This window comes from Lichenostomus cassidix, chromosome 3, assembly GCF_008360975.1.
Source record: "Lichenostomus cassidix isolate B80296 chromosome 3, HeHo_3.0, whole genome shotgun sequence".
In the NCBI taxonomy this organism is placed as follows: domain Eukaryota; kingdom Metazoa; phylum Chordata; class Aves; order Passeriformes; family Meliphagidae; genus Lichenostomus; species Lichenostomus cassidix.
Genome location: NC_139483.1, coordinates 67,975,215 through 67,993,334, shown reverse-complemented (window position 1 = coordinate 67,993,334; position 18,120 = coordinate 67,975,215). Strand labels below are relative to the sequence as shown.

At 41.9% G+C, this 18,120-nt stretch overlaps 1 protein-coding gene across 1 annotated transcript in view; it reads left to right on the top strand.

The window, feature by feature from the left end:
- AFG1L (AFG1 like ATPase) overlaps positions 1-7,005 on the top strand; it is a 56,764-nt gene extending 49,759 nt beyond the window's left edge. The window contains exons 11-13 of the mRNA XM_085056209.1: positions 4,686-4,826; positions 5,890-6,003; positions 6,738-7,005. Of these exons, the coding sequence (XP_084912335.1) occupies positions 4,686-4,826; positions 5,890-6,003; positions 6,738-6,869 (387 nt within the window). The 3' untranslated portion in view covers positions 6,870-7,005. The remainder of the gene's footprint in view (positions 1-4,685; positions 4,827-5,889; positions 6,004-6,737) is intronic.
- Positions 7,006-18,120: the final 11,115 nt, after the last annotated feature.

The window sequence follows — 18,120 nt, the reverse complement described above, 5'->3', positions numbered from 1 at the left end:
AATGGTGATATACTGGGCCACTGATGAGTCAACCAAGAAAAAAGATGCTTTATACTATAATTAAACAGGCAAAATAATAAAAACAGGAGACGACTAACTCTTAAAACAGTCCGCAGAGAGCTCCAAATAATAAACATCCTACTTGAACTGAGATGATGATAGCTGAAAATGCATTAAGTAGACAGAGAAACAAAAACAAATGAAGGTGAGAACTCAGTCAAGCAGGCTGAAGTGGAGTAAACATTTTGTCAGGAGTGTAGCCCATGTCAGTGCTAATGCATTTTGCATTAGTATGATGCCTGTAAAATAGTGACTCTTGGCATCAGAGCTAATGACAAAAATCCACAACAGTTTTACAGTATATACACATGCAGGAACAATACCATAAGAAAGATTCTTATCTGTTAATATTTTGAGGGTTTTTTAAATAATATTTTAGCATGTGAAAGACCTGATTACAAATGATAAGTGACAATTGTTACATAAATGTCTTATTATTCTGAAGTTGAGTTTTGATCAATAACTGATGAAATGAAAGAGATCAGACAGCACCAGAAACACTCTCAAAATGAAGTTATTTTTAGAATGTTGTTCAGAGGATGAGATTAATCAGGCTAAACTTTTAGTAAGAGGATTACATATATATGTATCAATATTAGGAGGATTTGTGGCTTCATTAGCAACTTCAGAGAAAGAAATACCTTCATGTATGCTACTGACTAAAGTGAAATACTTTCTGTGACTGGTTGAGATTCATTACATAAATTTCAGCCCTGGAGGGTTGTACAGAGGACAGTGCTTTGTGTCTAAAATCATGTGCCTCTAGTCTTGTTACCTAGCCTGAGCTGGTGCTGTTGGCAGTCGGGACCCAGCCAGTGCTTGCTGCAAGGTGAGGGAAAAAGGGCCTGAAGGCAACACTGTGAAGGTGAGGGGAGGGCTTTTGGCTGCTGGAACACCAGAAATTTGCTTCTTGGTGGAGCTTCTGTATATGGACTGCACAGCCAGAGCCTCTAGCCTCTAGTACAATCTGGGCTTGAACCCATTTCCCTGTCTCTGTTCCTGTGTGGCAGGGTTGGTATGTGGCTGCTTGTGCCAGCCTCATGCCAGGTTTGGGGGGCAGCAGGCCAGTGAGAATGTGAGTTCAGAAGCTGTCAGGGTGCCCCCACATTGATGTCTCCTGCATTTGGAGCATTTTGAATTAGCTGGTGGATAAGAACAGCTTTGAAACAATTACAAGCAGCATGGAAACTGGGCCAATAGCAAGGCTAGAGGTATACAAAAAAAGGGCTTTAATCTGTCCCCAGAGCATTTGCAAATTTCCTGGTGGTTCCTTGTTTTTGCACTAAGTAGAGTAAGGCAGAAGGAAATTAGAAGCAGAAGGAAATGTCCCTAAACTCCAAAAGCAGGGAGTTGGAGAACTCCTCTCTGTAAGGAACTACAGCTGATGTCAGCCATATGTAAGAGCAGAATAGCTGACTCAGCATTCCCGTTGTGTCTTACCAGACTTGTGATGTAGCAGGCTCTGGGGGGTCTGCCGGAGTCAGCTCCCCCCTGGACCGAGGTCCCTGGTCAGTGTAACTCCACCGGATTCAGGGCGGGCGGCCCCCGGGCTCCGCTCGGCATGGCATGAGTCTCGTGGCCACAGAAATTCAGCAGGAAATAAAGTAAGACAAAGAAACGAACTGGAATCCATCTCTGTTCTGCCAGGGAGGTTTATTTGGGGTAAGGGGAGAGGGTTACAAGGAAAGGAGAAGGGGAGGAAAGCAGGGACAGGAATAGGGCTAGCAGCTCAGAGATGAAGACCTCAAGTGGATGCAGACATCAGCTTATAAAGGGAAGGAAGAGGGCGGGGCTGACTCCCTCAGCCAGTCCCAGGAGGAGGGAGGGAAAATTGGCAAAGAGCACACACCAATAGGTTTCAGGTACAGCAAGATGCATATTTCAAAATGAACCAATAGCATACAGAGCAGGGAAACAAAGGGAAGCCACATGGAGATCTGAAAATCACATTACTACAGACTTGAGTCTTGTCAGGGAGGTATGAAACTTACTCTGTTAAAGTACTGATATGCTGCTAGGCTCAGATCTTTCTGAGTGTAAGATTTTGGAGTCTCCAAAGGCACATTTCTGCCCACATTTATAGTATATTATCAATTAGTGTTGCTATAGGTATTCAGAAGTTCTTGTTACAGATCAAAATGATCTGTCTTTTATGTCCTTAATTAGAGGAACTCTTGAATTGCTTGCTTTTTGCACTGCTGAAGTAGATTGAATTCCTGTTTGACTGTGATAAAGATGCATATTGTAACCTTCTAAGAACTGTGATTTTATGTCTGTATGAAAACTAATATAAGCATTGCACCTTCCATTCTTGCCATTTGAAATGCATTAGCTTTGTTTTTGTCTTCCCCGTTTCTTCCCTCTGGCTGCCCAGGTTTTGAATTTTCTTGTTTGGATATCTACCAAGGTACCAACCAAGTTCTTAGCTGTGTAGCACATCAGTTAGGTGCTTCAGTGGGCTTTTGCCCACTTCTTAAAAGTTTGGAAGCTTTGATTTTTAGTTATATGTTTATTTATTTTAGGAATCAGCTTTTAATATTTGGTACTTTGTGTTTGAGATTAGGAGGGTGTATTCATATGGTTTGTGTGAGAAAGGAAATCACATTTGGGCAGGGCAGAATAATTCCTCAGAGTTTTGGGTTTCAGCAGATAAAAGAATAGATCAGCATAGCAGTGATGTCTGTAATTTCTTACATAAGGGGAGAAGGTCTTACCTTTCTCATGTGTGATGAGATCACTGCTGTTCTTCCTCACAGGTACTCATCACACAGGCATACTTGATTTCTGTGTTTAGCAGTACTCCAGTCCTAAGTATGGAAGAAAATTACCCTTACCCAAACTATTTGCTTATCACTAATCATAAAATCTCCAGCAGCATCTTGGTTGTATTGCTTTTAGTGCTCCCATTGTTTTCTTTTACGCTTGATACTCTGGCTGTCCAGATAGTATCACTGGTATCTGGTGGCAAAGTGTCCAGTGAGTTAGCTCTGTGTTGTTTCCATCCATCAGTTCCTTTTGCTTTCTTGAGCCTTTTCCTGCTTTATTTCATTAGAACATTTGGAGTTCAGTTACTCTGGTTTATCCAAATGGGATGTTGTTTTTACCCAAGGTGGTGCATGAAGCTTTGCTGCTGGTCGCCCTTGTGATGATGAGTTTTTTGTTTCTGATTAATAAGTCCATAGTGGTGACTAAGGAACTGAAATGGAGAAAATAAGTAGGATATATAATTCTGAGGGGAGGATATAGCATATGCTGCTCTTAAACACTGCTAAAAACAATTGAAAGTTTTTGTGATAATTCTTTTCCATAGATGCTACGGGGAAGTTGCGTGCTTGGGAATGGGAAAGCAGGGTGATTCAGGAGACTGCAAGTGGGAGAGCTGGCTGAGAATGAGAGGCTTTAATACCTGCCTGGAAGGTTAGCTTATTCCCATAAATTTTCAGAAGAATTTTTGGAATGCCATCAGGGCTTCTCTCTCCTGTGCTTGTGTAGAGACAATTTCTACAAGTTTTTTATTCTAGCATCTAACCAAAACCAAAAGTCCTGTTCATGGGCAACTATTAATAATTGCTTAAAATAACTTCTTGCAGAAGGGCTCTAGTTAAGAAGTTGTGTGTGCCCTACAGCAAATTCATCGTAACAATTTCAGTTAGATAAAATATTTTGTATTTACTGGTTTCAGGATAATAGCAGTACTGCAGTGCTTTATAGCAATACTATACTGTTGGTACAGCACATGGTACATTTCATTTGCTGGGAAGGGAGTTGTGACCATGCAAAATGCTGCTGAACTTGCTCTCTGCAGTCATTGCAGACACGACTGTGAAGTATCTGTACAAGTAAAACTGATGGAATGAGTTCAGGAGTACAAATTTTAATAGCTCATGATGAAGTTCTGCCTGTGGTAGTGATATGATAGATCTTGCAGAAAAAAAATACCTTTTATATAATGAAAAAGTAATTTCAGAGGAATGCACTTGAATGAGCTACTATTATTTGAGCATATTTTCTATTGATGGTTTAGATACAGAAAGAGGAACTAATGAGTTCTTCTTGAAGATTTTTATTTCATCATTATGGGAGAAACCATGAACAAAGGAACTGCTGCAAAATTGTATTTTTTTCTGTTTCTTCTTCCTTTCAGTACTTAAAACATAGGATATTTATTCAGTCTGGGTTAGTCCTGGGTGAACTAAATGCAGGTCTTCTTAGGATTTAATAACTAGCCTATGAATTTGCACTTAAAAAATCTTGCTGCTGGAAAGCATCCGAATAGCTATTTTAATTATTTATGCTTTAGGTTGAAATCAATCTTCTATGGATTATGTTTTATAGCAATTATTTTATTTGAGGTTGTCAGAGAGAGATCATAATGCTGTCTGGATGCAGAAGAGCCACATTTTTAACTCTCACTTTTCATGTAAAATGAGCAGTATGAATGAACACCCACATGTACCTATGTCCCTAAGGGCAATTGAGCATTTCTCAAGCAAGATACAAAGGAATAAAAATAAGAATATGATCAGGACTTTACAGCTTTCTCTGTTTTTGTAGTATATCAAGATACAGTGTTCATGTGTCATTCTATCATGAGTTGCCATTTCTTATGGTTTGTTTTGTTTCAGCCTCTTGGAGCCAGTGACTATTTGGAAATATCAAAGCATTTTGACACAGTGTTTGTTCGTGACATACCACTTCTTACAATAGCAAAAAGGACACAAGCTCGTCGTTTCATTACTCTTATTGATACCTTTTATGAGCATAAGGTGAGAACCAAGCATTTCCTGTATGCATAGGAGTAATATTGGGAGTCCTAAAGCCTGTTACATTTGGTTTGAAGTAAGGCTTTCTGTAGTAATGGTTTGGAGAACAAACAGAATGAACTAGCACTGCAAAGAAACATCATTCCAGGTTCACCAAAAAAACTGGTCTCATTGCAATAAAGGCAAATAAACAGGTTTTTTTATTTTCTGTGAGTATTAAGCATGAGCATAAATATAAGCCTGAGCTCATTTGCCTATCTTGAATGGGAATGTTCTTTCCTAACCCAGGAAAACAACAGAAGCCATGTCATTATTTTAATAATGAAAGATTGTGCTGCCAACTGGGCTGGAGCGAATTGAAGTTTTTAAAATTTTAATCTGTATGGGCAGTTGGTCAGGAATCAGTGCCTTTTTGATCAGAAAAGAGGAGTTAATAGTGCAGTTACATCATAAAGTTTAAAGGAAGCAGTCACTGTAGTCTTTACATTAGATTGCAGAATTGCTCATGGAATAATCACAATAAATACAGCACTTCATGTGGATTTACAGAGATTTCATTCATGGAAGCAAAAATCATAACTAAAACAAAGGGAAGTTCTTGTTCAAGGTGATTTTTTTTAAAGTGATCGTTTTAAAAGATTTTTTTAAAAGGAAAATTTGGAACTTAAGTGATCTTTAAATAGTATAGTGTATCTACCTACTGTGAGAGGACTCTCACTTTGGGTGAAAAGTAAGCATTGGTTACTATACAGCTGTTATTTTAGAAAGGAAACTCTATGGTGACCTCATTGCCTGTGTAGCAGATACTCTGAATATTTGATAGCACAGTTGTTCTGTTGTCTGAGTAAAAGTTCCATCAGTTGTTATTGAGAAAAAAATCCTGTAAGGTTAATATTCCACCTAAGTCAGGTAAATCCGTAACATCAGGGGTAATAAGAGAAAGGAAAAACACTGAGGAAAAACACCGAGGTTTTCATTTTAAGTTTGCTTTGCACAGATCATGTATTTTATTCCTTTCCTGGTAAAGCCCAAGTGATGATGCTGCTGCCTGTTTTCCTCCTCTCAGGTGCGCATTATCTGTTCTGCAGCAGCTCCCCTCCAAAGCTTGTTCCTGGTGGAACATGGCAGTGGTGAACTGCAGGACGACAGGGTGTTGATGGATGATTTGGACCTGAGCCAGGTACATGATTTTAACACCATCTCCCTTTTGTAACAAAATTTGGTTTAGTCTCATAATTGCAGTAGCATTTTAGGAAGGGGAATCAAGAAAACATTTAACTAATGATTTGCTGCTTTTTCTGCAGTGTATCTGTCACTGGTAATTACATGTTGTGCTACTTATTCATAGTCAAAGAAAATGTCACAATATATAGAGCCATTTTGTGTAAGTTTTAGGGTCATTTTGAATATTAATCATTGTATCTGTTCAGTCACGTATGAAAATGCTGATTAAGCTTAGCTCCTACATTTAAAATACAGAAATAAAAGATGATTGTTCTACCTCTTCCTAGACTATAGAACAGACTCACAAGCCCTCACAAACAGTACTACTTTGCATGTTGCTTATTGTTTGTCTTTTTCCCTATAGCTCAGTTATTGCAAATGACTTTTTAAATACTTTGGTTCAAATGGGTGTACAATTAGTCAACAAAAAAGGGAAAATAGATGGTTAACCTGTCATTGTGTTGTTTTAAAACCAAATTATTCTTTTTGCTATATTCCCTCAGAGGATTACCTAGATGAAATCGGTGCTTTTTTAAATTTTTGGAGATTAATTTTAATTTTTTGGTGCCATGCTGCTGTCTTGTTTTTTCAAAGCCTGTAAAGCACTGAGCCTTATGAGTTAGACAGGATGCACTTCAGTACAGCCATGTGTCTCACAGTTCATGGTACTGTTTTTGTGTATTGCTGTAGGACTCTGCCAAAGGACTCTCCATGTTTACAGGAGAAGAGGAAGTCTTTGCCTTTCAGCGTACTCTGTCACGGCTCACAGAAATGCAAACTGAACAGTACTGGAATGATGGGGACAGAAGCAAAAAAACATAATTAAAACTTGAATGATATCACCCAGGAGTCAGATTACAGCATGAAATCACCAAGAAGAAAAATTGGAAAAGCTTTGGAAAAGCATTGGAAAGCTTTTTAGCACAACTGAAATAATAATTGCACTTTATCATCTGGACCATGTTTTCTTTCATCAATAGTTTTTTGAGTTTAAGACACGAGGTCTCAGTTATTTTTCTGTACCACTGGTGTGTGGATATGTGAAATTTTGCCTTCATTTACTCTTCTTCAAGCCTGTCTGGATGTCTGGGTCCATACAGTGGTGGTGAATGGAGTTACATCCAGCTGATGTCTGGTCACCAGTGGGGTTCCCCAGGGCTCAGTGTTAAAGCCAGCCCTCTTTAATATCTATATCCATGATATGGACAAGGGGATCAAGTGGACTCTCAGTAAGTTCACAGATGATGCCAGTTTGGGTGGGAGTGTTGATCTGCAGAAGGGTAGGAAGGCTCTGCAGAGGATCTGGAGTGGCTGGGCTGAGGCCAGTTGTATGAGGCTCAACAAGACCAAGTGCCAGGTCCTGCCCTTGGGTCACAGCAACCCCAGGCAGTGCTGCACGCTGGGGACAGAGTGGCTTCAAAGCTGCTTAGTGGAAAAGGACCTGGGGGTGCTGCTCAACAGCAGCTGAACATGAGCCAGCTGTGCCCAGGTGGCCAAGAAGGACAGTGGCATGCTGGCCTGTGTCAGCAATAGTGTGGCCAGCAGGACCAGGACAGTCCCCCTGTACCTGGCACTGGTGAGGCCACACCTTGAATCCTGTGTTCAGTACTGGGCCCTTCACTAAAGGAAGGACATTGAGGTGCCAGAGTGTGTCCAGAGAAGGATAATGGAGCTGGTGAAGAGTCTGGAGCACATGTCGTGTGAGGAGCTGCTGAGGGAGCTGGGGTTGTTCAGCCTGGAGAAAAGAAGGCTCAGGGGTGACCTTATCACACTCTACAACCACTGCAAGGAGGCTGTGGCTGGGTGAGGGTCAGTCTGTTCTCCCAGGCACCCAGTGACAGGACAAGAGGACATAGCCTCAAGCTGCTCCAGGGGACATCCAGAGGATGTCAGGTTGGACATCCGGAAGAATTTCTTCACTGAAAGGGTTGTCCAGCACTGGAACAGGCTGCCCAGGGAGGTGGTGGAGTCACCATCTCTGGAAGTGTTCAAGAAATTACTGGTCATAGCACTTACTGCTGTGGTTTATTTGATAGGGTGATGTTCGGACAAAAGTTGGACTTGATCTTGGAAGTTTTTTCCAATCGTAATGATTCTCTATATACAACTTTGATGTTCAGGAAGTTTAATGGGATTAGAATTTTTCTGGAGAATTGGTCTACAAAATTAATGGGCTATGCAGAGACATTTTTGAAGTGGGCACTTCATTGTTTATGCACTGCTTCTATCATAAACAATGCAGCTTGCACAAAAGAAAAATCAAAGGCTTTCTTTAAGAAACCCCTGATACTGTCCATGCTAGAATACTTGAACTCTGCTGTAGTGTGTTCTGGTGGGGGTTTTTTGGTTTTGTTTCTGTTTCTTGGTTTTTTTCCCCCTCTATTTTCTGAGTCTAGCTATCTGCTGACTTTCAGGCTCTAGGAATTTTTCTATAATCAGACTGTTGCTCAGTCTGGTTCATTGAAAGCTAATGGTTTGAACCAAGAGAGAACCCTGAGGAGGAGCTTTAAGGTACTTGAAGCTGCACAGAATTAAGATCTAAGTAATGGATGGGAAAAGAGACTATGATAAGACAGGGTAACAAATAAGTTAATACTCTTCCTAAATTTTTAGGTTCTTGCAAGCCTGGATATGCTGCTTCTACACCAGAGACATCGCTACCCTGAATTTTCTTAGGCTTCTTCTATCCCAAACCTTCCACTGCTGCTAACACACCTGCCCTGATCTGGGGACGTAGTGCCACAGCAGTACTGAGGCAATTCATCATGCTACCATAGGAATGTGTTTTATGGAAAAGATAGGATAGTAACTGATACCTCAACACACATCACCCGTCCTTATGTTTGTAGCTGGAAACTATTTTAGTTAAAGATGCAGTGGTGTCATTCTTGATTTTCATCTAACTGAAACAAAATATGGTATTGTGTGTATTGGCTTATTGTGTATTTTTATTAACAGTCATTTTAATAGCATATGTAGAAACTTTGAGTAGGAAAAAATGTGTAGATGGACTGAAAAGGTTACCCTCATTTCTTAGGGATGAAATATATAAAACACTGTCCCCAACTTTGAGAGGTTTTCTTGAATTTTGCAACATGACCTTTTTCTGTCTGTTACCAAATTGTCTCAGTCATTGCCCCCATCACAATTACAAAAAGCTTCTAAAAGGGCCTTCTGGGCAGCAGGGAGGGCTGGAGAGGTCCTGTGCACTTACTTTTGCTATGGAGCCACATACTCAACTGTGGTTTTCTGTTCTGATCCCTTCTGTTTGTCCTGGAAATTACTTACACTGGCTATACCTGTTCTTCAAATAATTTTTAAAGCCTATATTTATAGTTTGCAACTTATGGAACTATATTATTATTCCCACAAGGGTGACTACCATGGAGAATTTTAATGCATATTTATGAAAACTCCAATCAGAATACATTGCTTATACTTAAGAGTATCCAAATAATTGGTGTGTGCTTTCAGAGATTTGAATAAGGTTTCTCAGCAGAGGGACTATTGACATTCATGCATGTGTGTCTGTATATACAAACACATATGTATATTTAATTTATACGTGTATATATAAATCTAGATAAAACTAATATATGTAATTGAAGTGTGTATGTTTCTGTATTTATACATGGGACTCTGTACTTATCAGCCTAGGACTATGCTGATAACTCTCCTGAAGCTTCAGCCTTGACCTTTTTTGATCCTAGCATTCAAATACCTCCTGCCTTGTCTGAACCAGAATGTGTTGTGGGAAAATGGGAGATGGTAATAGAAAACCTAAGGCACTTTGCATCTGGATATTTATTTACATTCTTTTAAAAAACTGTTTATATGTTTAGCCTGTATGTCCTTCTCTGTCAGGTGGTACAGGGGAAGTGTGTAATCTTGCAGAACACAGATTACATGTCTGGGACATGTGAGAGAGGAGGTCCTGGCAGGTGCTGCATTCCCACAGAGACTGTGTCAGGCTAGGGAATTGGGGTGTTTCTACATGGCCTGTGTGAGTGATGACCAAGCTCCTTTAACCAGGGGATCCCTGTGTGTGTTCAAACTGGTGCTGCTTTGCCAGTTGGTATTAGAGGCTTTTCTGCAGTCTGAGTGCACACCCCAAACTGAGATACCCCAGGTTTTTGGAAGCTCCTAAGTGCAGTGGGACTGATGTACCATTGAAAGCCTCTGAGGATGTAGGTGAGCTCTGTCAAAACACAGCAGGGAAGTTCCCAAAAGCTTCCAGAGCCAGCACCACTTCTGGGACAAATTGCTGAATAAAAGCATAGTGCAGTCTTTCCTTGGCCAGCAAGGAAGTTGTTTCTTGGGAGTCACTGGTAGGTACCAGCAATAATCAAGGAAAAGAAATGGAGAAGATTCCAGAAGTGTTTTGAGGCTGAAAACAAGAAAAGTTACGGAAATCACTGTGCTGTATTCGTGATTGTGCTGCAGAAAGATGTTTGCCACTTTTGGGTCAGGTCCACAAGGAGAAATTGGCTGGACCAGTTTGTCAGCCAGCCCAGCTGCCAGGGCAGAGGGACCCCTGGTAACCACAGAAGCAGCACATTTATGCCCATCTACCTTCCTGAAGAAAGTGAGGCCGTGTTCACTTATTTTATAATACTGTAGCATGTATAAAGTCTCTTTTCAGTGCTGAGTTGGGGTTCTGCTTCTGGGGTCAAACAACTTCCAGGCAAGTGGTGCTGGCCAGAACCTGTCACTGGACACCACAGAAATGGATCAGTGCTTTTGTTGGGACTATTAAGAGTGGTTATGTTGTGCCTCAGGGTGCTGGGCCACCTCTGCTCGCAGCTGTCCTGTCCCCTGCTGCCTGGCCTGCTCCTGCTGCTCTGAGACAGCAGGAGTCCATGACTTTTTATTCTCACATTAAGCTGTTCTATTTGCCAAAATGTAAACACTGAGATGCCTGTGAGTAAATTATGCACACACCATAATGGCCTTAAAAATTGCTGGATTTATTCTGGACATTTGTATCCCAAGTTCAAGTTTTGGCTTTTTAGGTTTTCCTTTACTTGTGAATCATGTCATCTCAGATCTGCAACAAGTTTTTATTTCATTTAGTCATTCAGCAAACATCATTGACAAGTTATTTTTAAAGGTCTTTTCAAGTGACCTTTATTGACATGGTATGATACTTTGCTGTCATAAGAAGTAAAATCCTTGGGATTATGGACCATGTGAAACACTCGATGTTTTCTAGAAGTCACATCCTGGCTGAGAATCTCTCAACTAACTTCTTTCAAATACTTGATTGACCAAGGAATGTTCACAATGCCCAATTTTATTTTTTCTTTTTAAAATAAATAATACAACTCTGTTTTTCAGAGTTACTGGTTTTCAGTATTTGTTACTGTGCAGATTGTGGGAACAATTGCAGTATTTTGGGTAGAACAAGACAGCCTTCCAAAGGCTTTGGAGGGATTGAAGATGCACTTTTTGCTATTTCTGGTTTTTGATCTGAAAAGGAAAACCATTAATGGCTTTTTTTTTAGCAAAGGTGTTTGTGACGACACTATAGCTGGATAGATGTCATCTATTTTGCAGCAATTTAAACATTAAAAAAAAAAAGGAACTGACCAGGTTTCAAACAGTGCCCAGCACAGGCACCAGCCATCTCACAAGGAGGAAGAACAGTCTCTCCATCAAGAGCCGGCTAACAGAATTGAGAGTCTGGATTTTTCTTTCTGCAATTGCCTGGATCTGAATACACCTGGTGCCTCAGTTTCCCTCTTGATAAAATGGGAATGATGTTACTTTCTTACTTGCTAAATCTGGAGTGCTGCCAAGCTTCCCTCATTAATATTCTAAGATGCTTGCTGAGCCTCTGGGATGAAAATACTTCAGTAAAGTATGTAAATAGTGCAAAAAAAAATTAGCTACTCAGAGTGGATTTGTCTCCTTGTTTGGGTTACAGAATTAATGTCATCCACTAAACACCACATGCCTCTTCGTAGTGATTTTGTTTCAAATAATGCATCTATTTTAAGAATCTATTTAAAGAAAAAAAAAATAAGTTTGTGATTAAAACCATAAACCATTTGCGTAGTTTTCCTTTTACTTGTAATGACAGATTTCCTACATTATTCATAATAACCTTATATCCTATACATGTGAAATACAGTGTCTTTGTCAATTGTGTTGGGATTTTCCTTGTATATGGAGAATATTTTTTAAGTATGTAATTTTGAATCTAATATATTACAAATGAAACACTTTCAGATCCTTCTGTTACTTGAGAATTTATCTTGTAATAAAGAAAAATTAGTAAGTCCAGATTTTATGAATGTCACTTATTCGTGCTACTTTCAGGTATGTATTCTGGATAGACAGGACCCACTGTTAATTAGAATCATACAATGTTAAGGGGTTGGAATGGACCTTTAAGATCATCTAGTCCCAACCTCCCCTGCCATGGGCAGGGACACCTCCCACTAGACCAGGTTGCTCAAGGCCTTATCCAACCTGTCTGGGAACACTACCAGGGATGGGGCATCCACAGCTGCTCTGGGAAACTATTCCAGTGCCTCACCATCCTTTCAGTAAAGAATTTATTCCTAACTGCCACTCTAAGCCCTCCCTCTTTCAGTTTAAAGTCATTCCTCCTCGTCCTGTCACTATGTGCCCTTGTAAAAAGTCCCTCTCCAGGTCTCTTGCAGCCCCCTTTAGGTATTGGAAGGTTTCTGTAAGGTCTCCCAGCTCTCTCAGCCTGTCTCCATAGGAGAGGTGCTCCAGCCCTTTGTTCTTCAGTACTTAGTGTGATTGTTTTTTCTTAATTCTCTGTATCCAGGGGGCAGACCTGGACTGGTAGCACTGCCAGTTTCTGGGCAGGTGGTTGCCTGTACAAGCTGTTGCCGTTGCCATTGCCCTACACATGCCTCACCTTTTGGGTAGGGATATCGAAGGCTTGGCACAAAGGTCTTCCTCCAAAAGCAGTTTAGACTTGTCTGGCTTAGTTACTGCTGCCAGCAGTCCTAATTTTTGGGTTTGGAACCCTTTTTTCCACCTCTCTGACTCTTTTCTCCAACAACTTGAGAGTGAGACAAAATAGCTGTGTGCAAACCACAATTAAAGTGTTTTTTTCCTGCTGTAATTTGGGATTCTTACTGTTCAAGATGTACTTTTGCTGTCAGCCAATTAGTTCCATGGTTAGTTGTTACAGGTTTTGCACAGCTTGGAAAATTGCCCTGGGAAGCAGTTAGTTAACATATAGGCTGGCAGAGAACCCTCCACACTGAAGGGCAGGGAGGGTGTGAGGATCACTGCAGCTCCCCAGTGCGAGTGCCCTGTAGGAGCACCTCTTAGCATTGAGAATGAGAGAACAAGGCTGCAGCATGGCATTTGGATCTCCATGGATGCCAGTGGCAGACAGCAAGCAGTATTTCACAGTTCAGGCTTGAGAAGCCAGTGGTGTAAAAGCTTTTAGGAAGAACTAAATTTTGAGCCTATTTCTATACTTTCTACTGAGAATATTCCATTTTCTCATTTCTCATGCAGATTTGTGAAGGAAGAGGCTGTACCCTCAACAATGGTTGCATGCCATGTCACTCATATAAGCATTGGACCCTTCTCCAGACCAATTTAAGATCCTATTTTTCCTTCAAATGTCCTGCAGCAGTGAGCTGTCAGGGTCTAATTAGAAATTTTGCTCAAAAAAAAGTCCCTCTGCTTTGCTGCTCCTGGAATACTTCAAGAACAGGTGCTGCCAGTCTGCCTTTGCAGCTTCGCTTGTTCAGTGGATGTTTCTTGTGTCACCCTGATTGTTTCATCTCAGAGATGAGCAATCCTCAATGTGTCCATCTCTTGTCAGTGAAGGTTGCTGCTCGTCCTGGGATACTTAATCTCCTCTTGCTCTGTAGCCTCATTGCTGATGTAGGAGCACAGGTTTTTGTGTCTCAGCTTCCCCAAGACCCCTGGTCTTCAGAGTTTCCTGCTGCTTGGCTTTGGGCTTTAGGATCTCTGGCACATATGAAATACAGGGTGTGGGGTCTGGGGATGCACCCAGGACCCTGAAGAAGGGGAGACATTTCTGACCCATAGGTTTGGGACACTGCCTGCTTTTGCCTCTGTGTCTGCTCAAAAGCAGGACTTGCAGTGGCAGTCCCTAGTGTGAGAGGAGAGGGAGGATGGAGCAGATGGAGGATGCAGGCCACTTGCTCCCTCTCCAGCCTTCTGCATTCTCCACATATTTGTAAAACAACTTTTGTTTTAAATTGAATTGATTTCTAAGAGAGCCATTAAAATACAGAAATGCTTCCCACTGACCTAGTACTCTGCATTCATGTTGGTAAAATTTTGGATGTGTTTCTATAGTCCTCCCGCCAGTTCTTTGTCAGGGTGAAGGGTTTAGTTGGCTCTGTTAATCCACTCTCTAGCTGAAATTGTTCATTTAAATCATTATAAAAATCCACTCTTTTCCAATGCGAATCCTATATTCCCAGATTTGAGTACTGCTGCCAGTGCAAAGACTTCAAATTCTCTGAGTGCAACCACACTATATCATTCCAAAGCCAAATTGCAAACACTTATCCACAGTTCCCCTTACTCAGCTTTAAGCTAATTTTTCCAGCAGGCAACAATAGCCATAAAAGTATAAGGAAAGATTATTACAAGAGCTTAAGAAATGGTTAACCAATTTCTTCACAAGCTGCGGGATAATTCTACCACATTCTCTTATTGCAAGAAGCAAAACCTTTAGCTCTGTTACTTAATATATTTTTAGCCTGTGGTTCTTCAGTGTCATAGTAATTAAGAGCAATCACAGCCACTGAAAGATAAAGCATGGAACAAAAGATCAAGTGATTGTTTAAGCTGAAGTCAACCGAACCACGAAAAGTAAGCTTGCCAAAACGAAGAAAGTATCTTTGAGTTCTCTGGTCTCTTACAATTAGCAAAGGTAAACATACTTGTGTAACTTTCTCTACCTGCAGTGATGGATAATGTTCAGGTCACAACATGATGTATTGGGTGATGAGGTTTGTTCCTGCAGGCCTGTCAAGAGCATCACTCATGTTAGGTCTTTCCTGTAGCTGAGGGATGATGTGCCCAGCAACACTTCCCTGTTAATAGAGATTCAAACACTGCAAACAGCCATCAAAGCTCCTCGGTGGGCAGAGGGAGCAAAGCTGGTTGAAAACACAGGCAGAGGACCAACCAGTCTCCTCCATTTGCAGTTGGTATCTCCCAAAAAGTAACATTTCAGAGGCTAGTGGAGAGAGGAGCAATTACTGTCCAGCGAAATTACAATCTGAATGGGCTGCCATTTTCAGTGCTTTGCTAGGATGGCTGTGATTGCTATAGAAACTTCTGAAAGTGAGACAGATAGGTTTTCCAGCACTGGAAACTGCGAATGGAGAAGGTTAGACTGGGTGCAAAGCCCATTCAGTCAGGCAGCTGCCAATTGAGCCTCTTTGCCAAGTAGATTGTAGGAAATGCTGATTAAAATGTCCATGGAATGCACCAGGCAAATTAAATTTCAGTCACAGCCACTTGGGCAGTTTTGGTGGGCAGACAGCTCCAGCCTGTGGTGCACCTGGGCTCGCTCTTTCCCAGTGGCTTCTCCCACAACCACCTGCCCCTCACGCACAGGTACCACAGTGATACTGCAGCAGTGATGCTGCGCCCGTGGCAGTCTGAGGAACACAGGTGAGATGAGGTTTGTGTGGAAAGGTGGTAGTGACTGCTCTAGTAAAGGATGTCTGTGGGGAAAAAAGCCAGACATCATTCCAGATAAGGGAGCAGTGTCCCTCTCCACTCCAGTTTTGACATTTCTCCCAGGGCACAAGCCCAGGAGATGAGGGTTGCTGCCATGTGCACCTTCCTGGGACTGGGCTGGCACCCCCAGTCTACCTCCCCCACCCTACTCGGTGTGCTGGCATACAAACAGCACTGCTGTCTTTGAACATTGCCTGCCAATCCCTTCCCCTCCAGACAGCCCACAGTGGACAGCTGAAACTCTCCCTTTGGGGCAGAATAGCTGGCAGTACAGCCAAAAGCCCGCCACAAACCAGGAGACAGAGCTAAGCCTGTGGGAGGCATTGGTCCTTGGGACTTCCCCTTTCCCACCTCTTCAGCTGCTTGGACAAGCCCCTGAAATCCCCTCCCACAGTTCATCATCCCCAGCTTTGGCTGGACACCCAGGTGCAGCTGTAAGTCCAGTAATGTTTCTTCGTAAGAAGCTGCTCTGACCTCCTTTCCATATCTCACTCCCCAGTCCTTTCTTGTGTGCTGGGGGAGAGTTTAGTATCTTTTTGTGTTCATTGCTGGCTTTGTTAAAACAGCTTGTCACCCTTCTGCCAGCAGGCTGGCAGCAGTTATCCCAGTGCCTTGCTTGTCACTAATCCCCTAAAGGAACGTTGACATTAGGAGGCTTTATCACCATCATTGATTCGTTTCCTTCTCTTTCCTGTCTCTCCTCAGCCTCCTTTGATTTAACTCCACGTTGTCAGCCAGAAGAGTCTCAGGCAGGCAAGCACAGACACAGGCCATGCTGTAACACAGTCACACAGCCATTTCCCTTCTCCTCCACAAGTTGGGTGCAGGGGGTGTGCCAGGCTTGGGCAGCTTCCGTGCTGTGCCTCCCTGTGTCCCTTCTCAACAGCTCCACTTAGGATATCTGCTTTTCAAGCTGTGCTTGGCTTTGAGGCAAAACAATAAAACCACTTAGTGAGGCAAAGGTATTTCTTACCTGCCTATATTGCAGTTTCCAAAGGTTCTTCATAGGCTGTGCTTGGGGAAAAAATGTTTGCATTTAGGTACACAAAATTATGTGGCCTGCACAAATAAAAGCAATGAGATTTGTCTTGCAGCGTAACAGTGAATGATGTAAAAAGTCACACTTACCAAATCCATGAAATGTTTGCTTATGGATTTTTTTTTCCAGGAAAAAAAGAGCCCTTTTGGTAGTGAATATAATGGGTACTTTGGTCTGGTTGTGATTCTGTTCATTTACAATTCCTCAACACACAGTTTTTTAAAAGTCAGAGTGACTTTATCCTGTGCTCTCAGATCACCTGAGGACAAACTTCAAGACATCTGCTCAAGTCAGTGGCTGTCCCTGCTTGTCCAGCCTTTTTATATATATTGGTTATTTCTTTTACTAACACCAAGCTGTTGCAGTACTGTTTATGTATATATATCATATGTACTCAAGGAGCAATGAATGTGTTCAGCAGTCCTTGTGGCCTATAACTGCTGCCATAGCCAGCCATGAGTTAAGACTTGGTTAACGGATGCTAATCTGTCAATTCTTGAACAATTCAGGAAATTAGTTATTGACATAATGGATAAATTATCTGAGTGTATCACAGCAACCCATACTTGAGGACACCTCTGTCTGCTAGGGTTGACCTCAATAATTAACAGCCTTACCCAATGCCCCAGAGGTGCTTTATAAGGCAGGAGGCTGAAGGTTAAATAGCTTCTGTGCATCAGATGTGCTCATTACACCAGTATGTCTATAATGGCTTTTCTGAAGCCACAGCAGCTTGTTAATTGATTGTTCTCATTTCACGGTCTTTCCAGGGGTCCCCTGTACTATTACAAAGCTGTGCCCTTGTCCTTGCCAGACTCCCTTTTCCTGTTCAGCCTGAGAACTAGCATCCCCTCTCCAAACAGGGCTTTCCATCCCTTTGCTTGCCCTTGGTCAGCTGTACAGTGCTGCTTGGGCACCCTCCATCCCACTCCTCTCCTCCACCTCAGCTCCTCCTTCTGTGAAACTCACAAGCTCGACAGCCAGCTGCCTCCTATTTAACCATCTGCCTCCACAGCATAGCATCCAGCCAGCCCTGCAGTTCTCCTCAGTTTGGTCCAGGGTTTATTTACCACAAAGTTTTCCAAAATGAGGCAGTGATGGTTAACCAAAACCTAAATGTCACAAGTGACTTGGTGTGGAAGAGGAACAAGGTTTGGAAGGAGAGCACAAACAACTGGTAAACCACCACTCATTGCTCACAGCCAGCATAGCTTCCTAAGGGGAAGGTCCCACTTGTCAAACTGCATTTTACAACAAGGGAACCAACCTAGCTGATCAAGGGAATCCCATTGAATCTTTTTGAATTTCAGT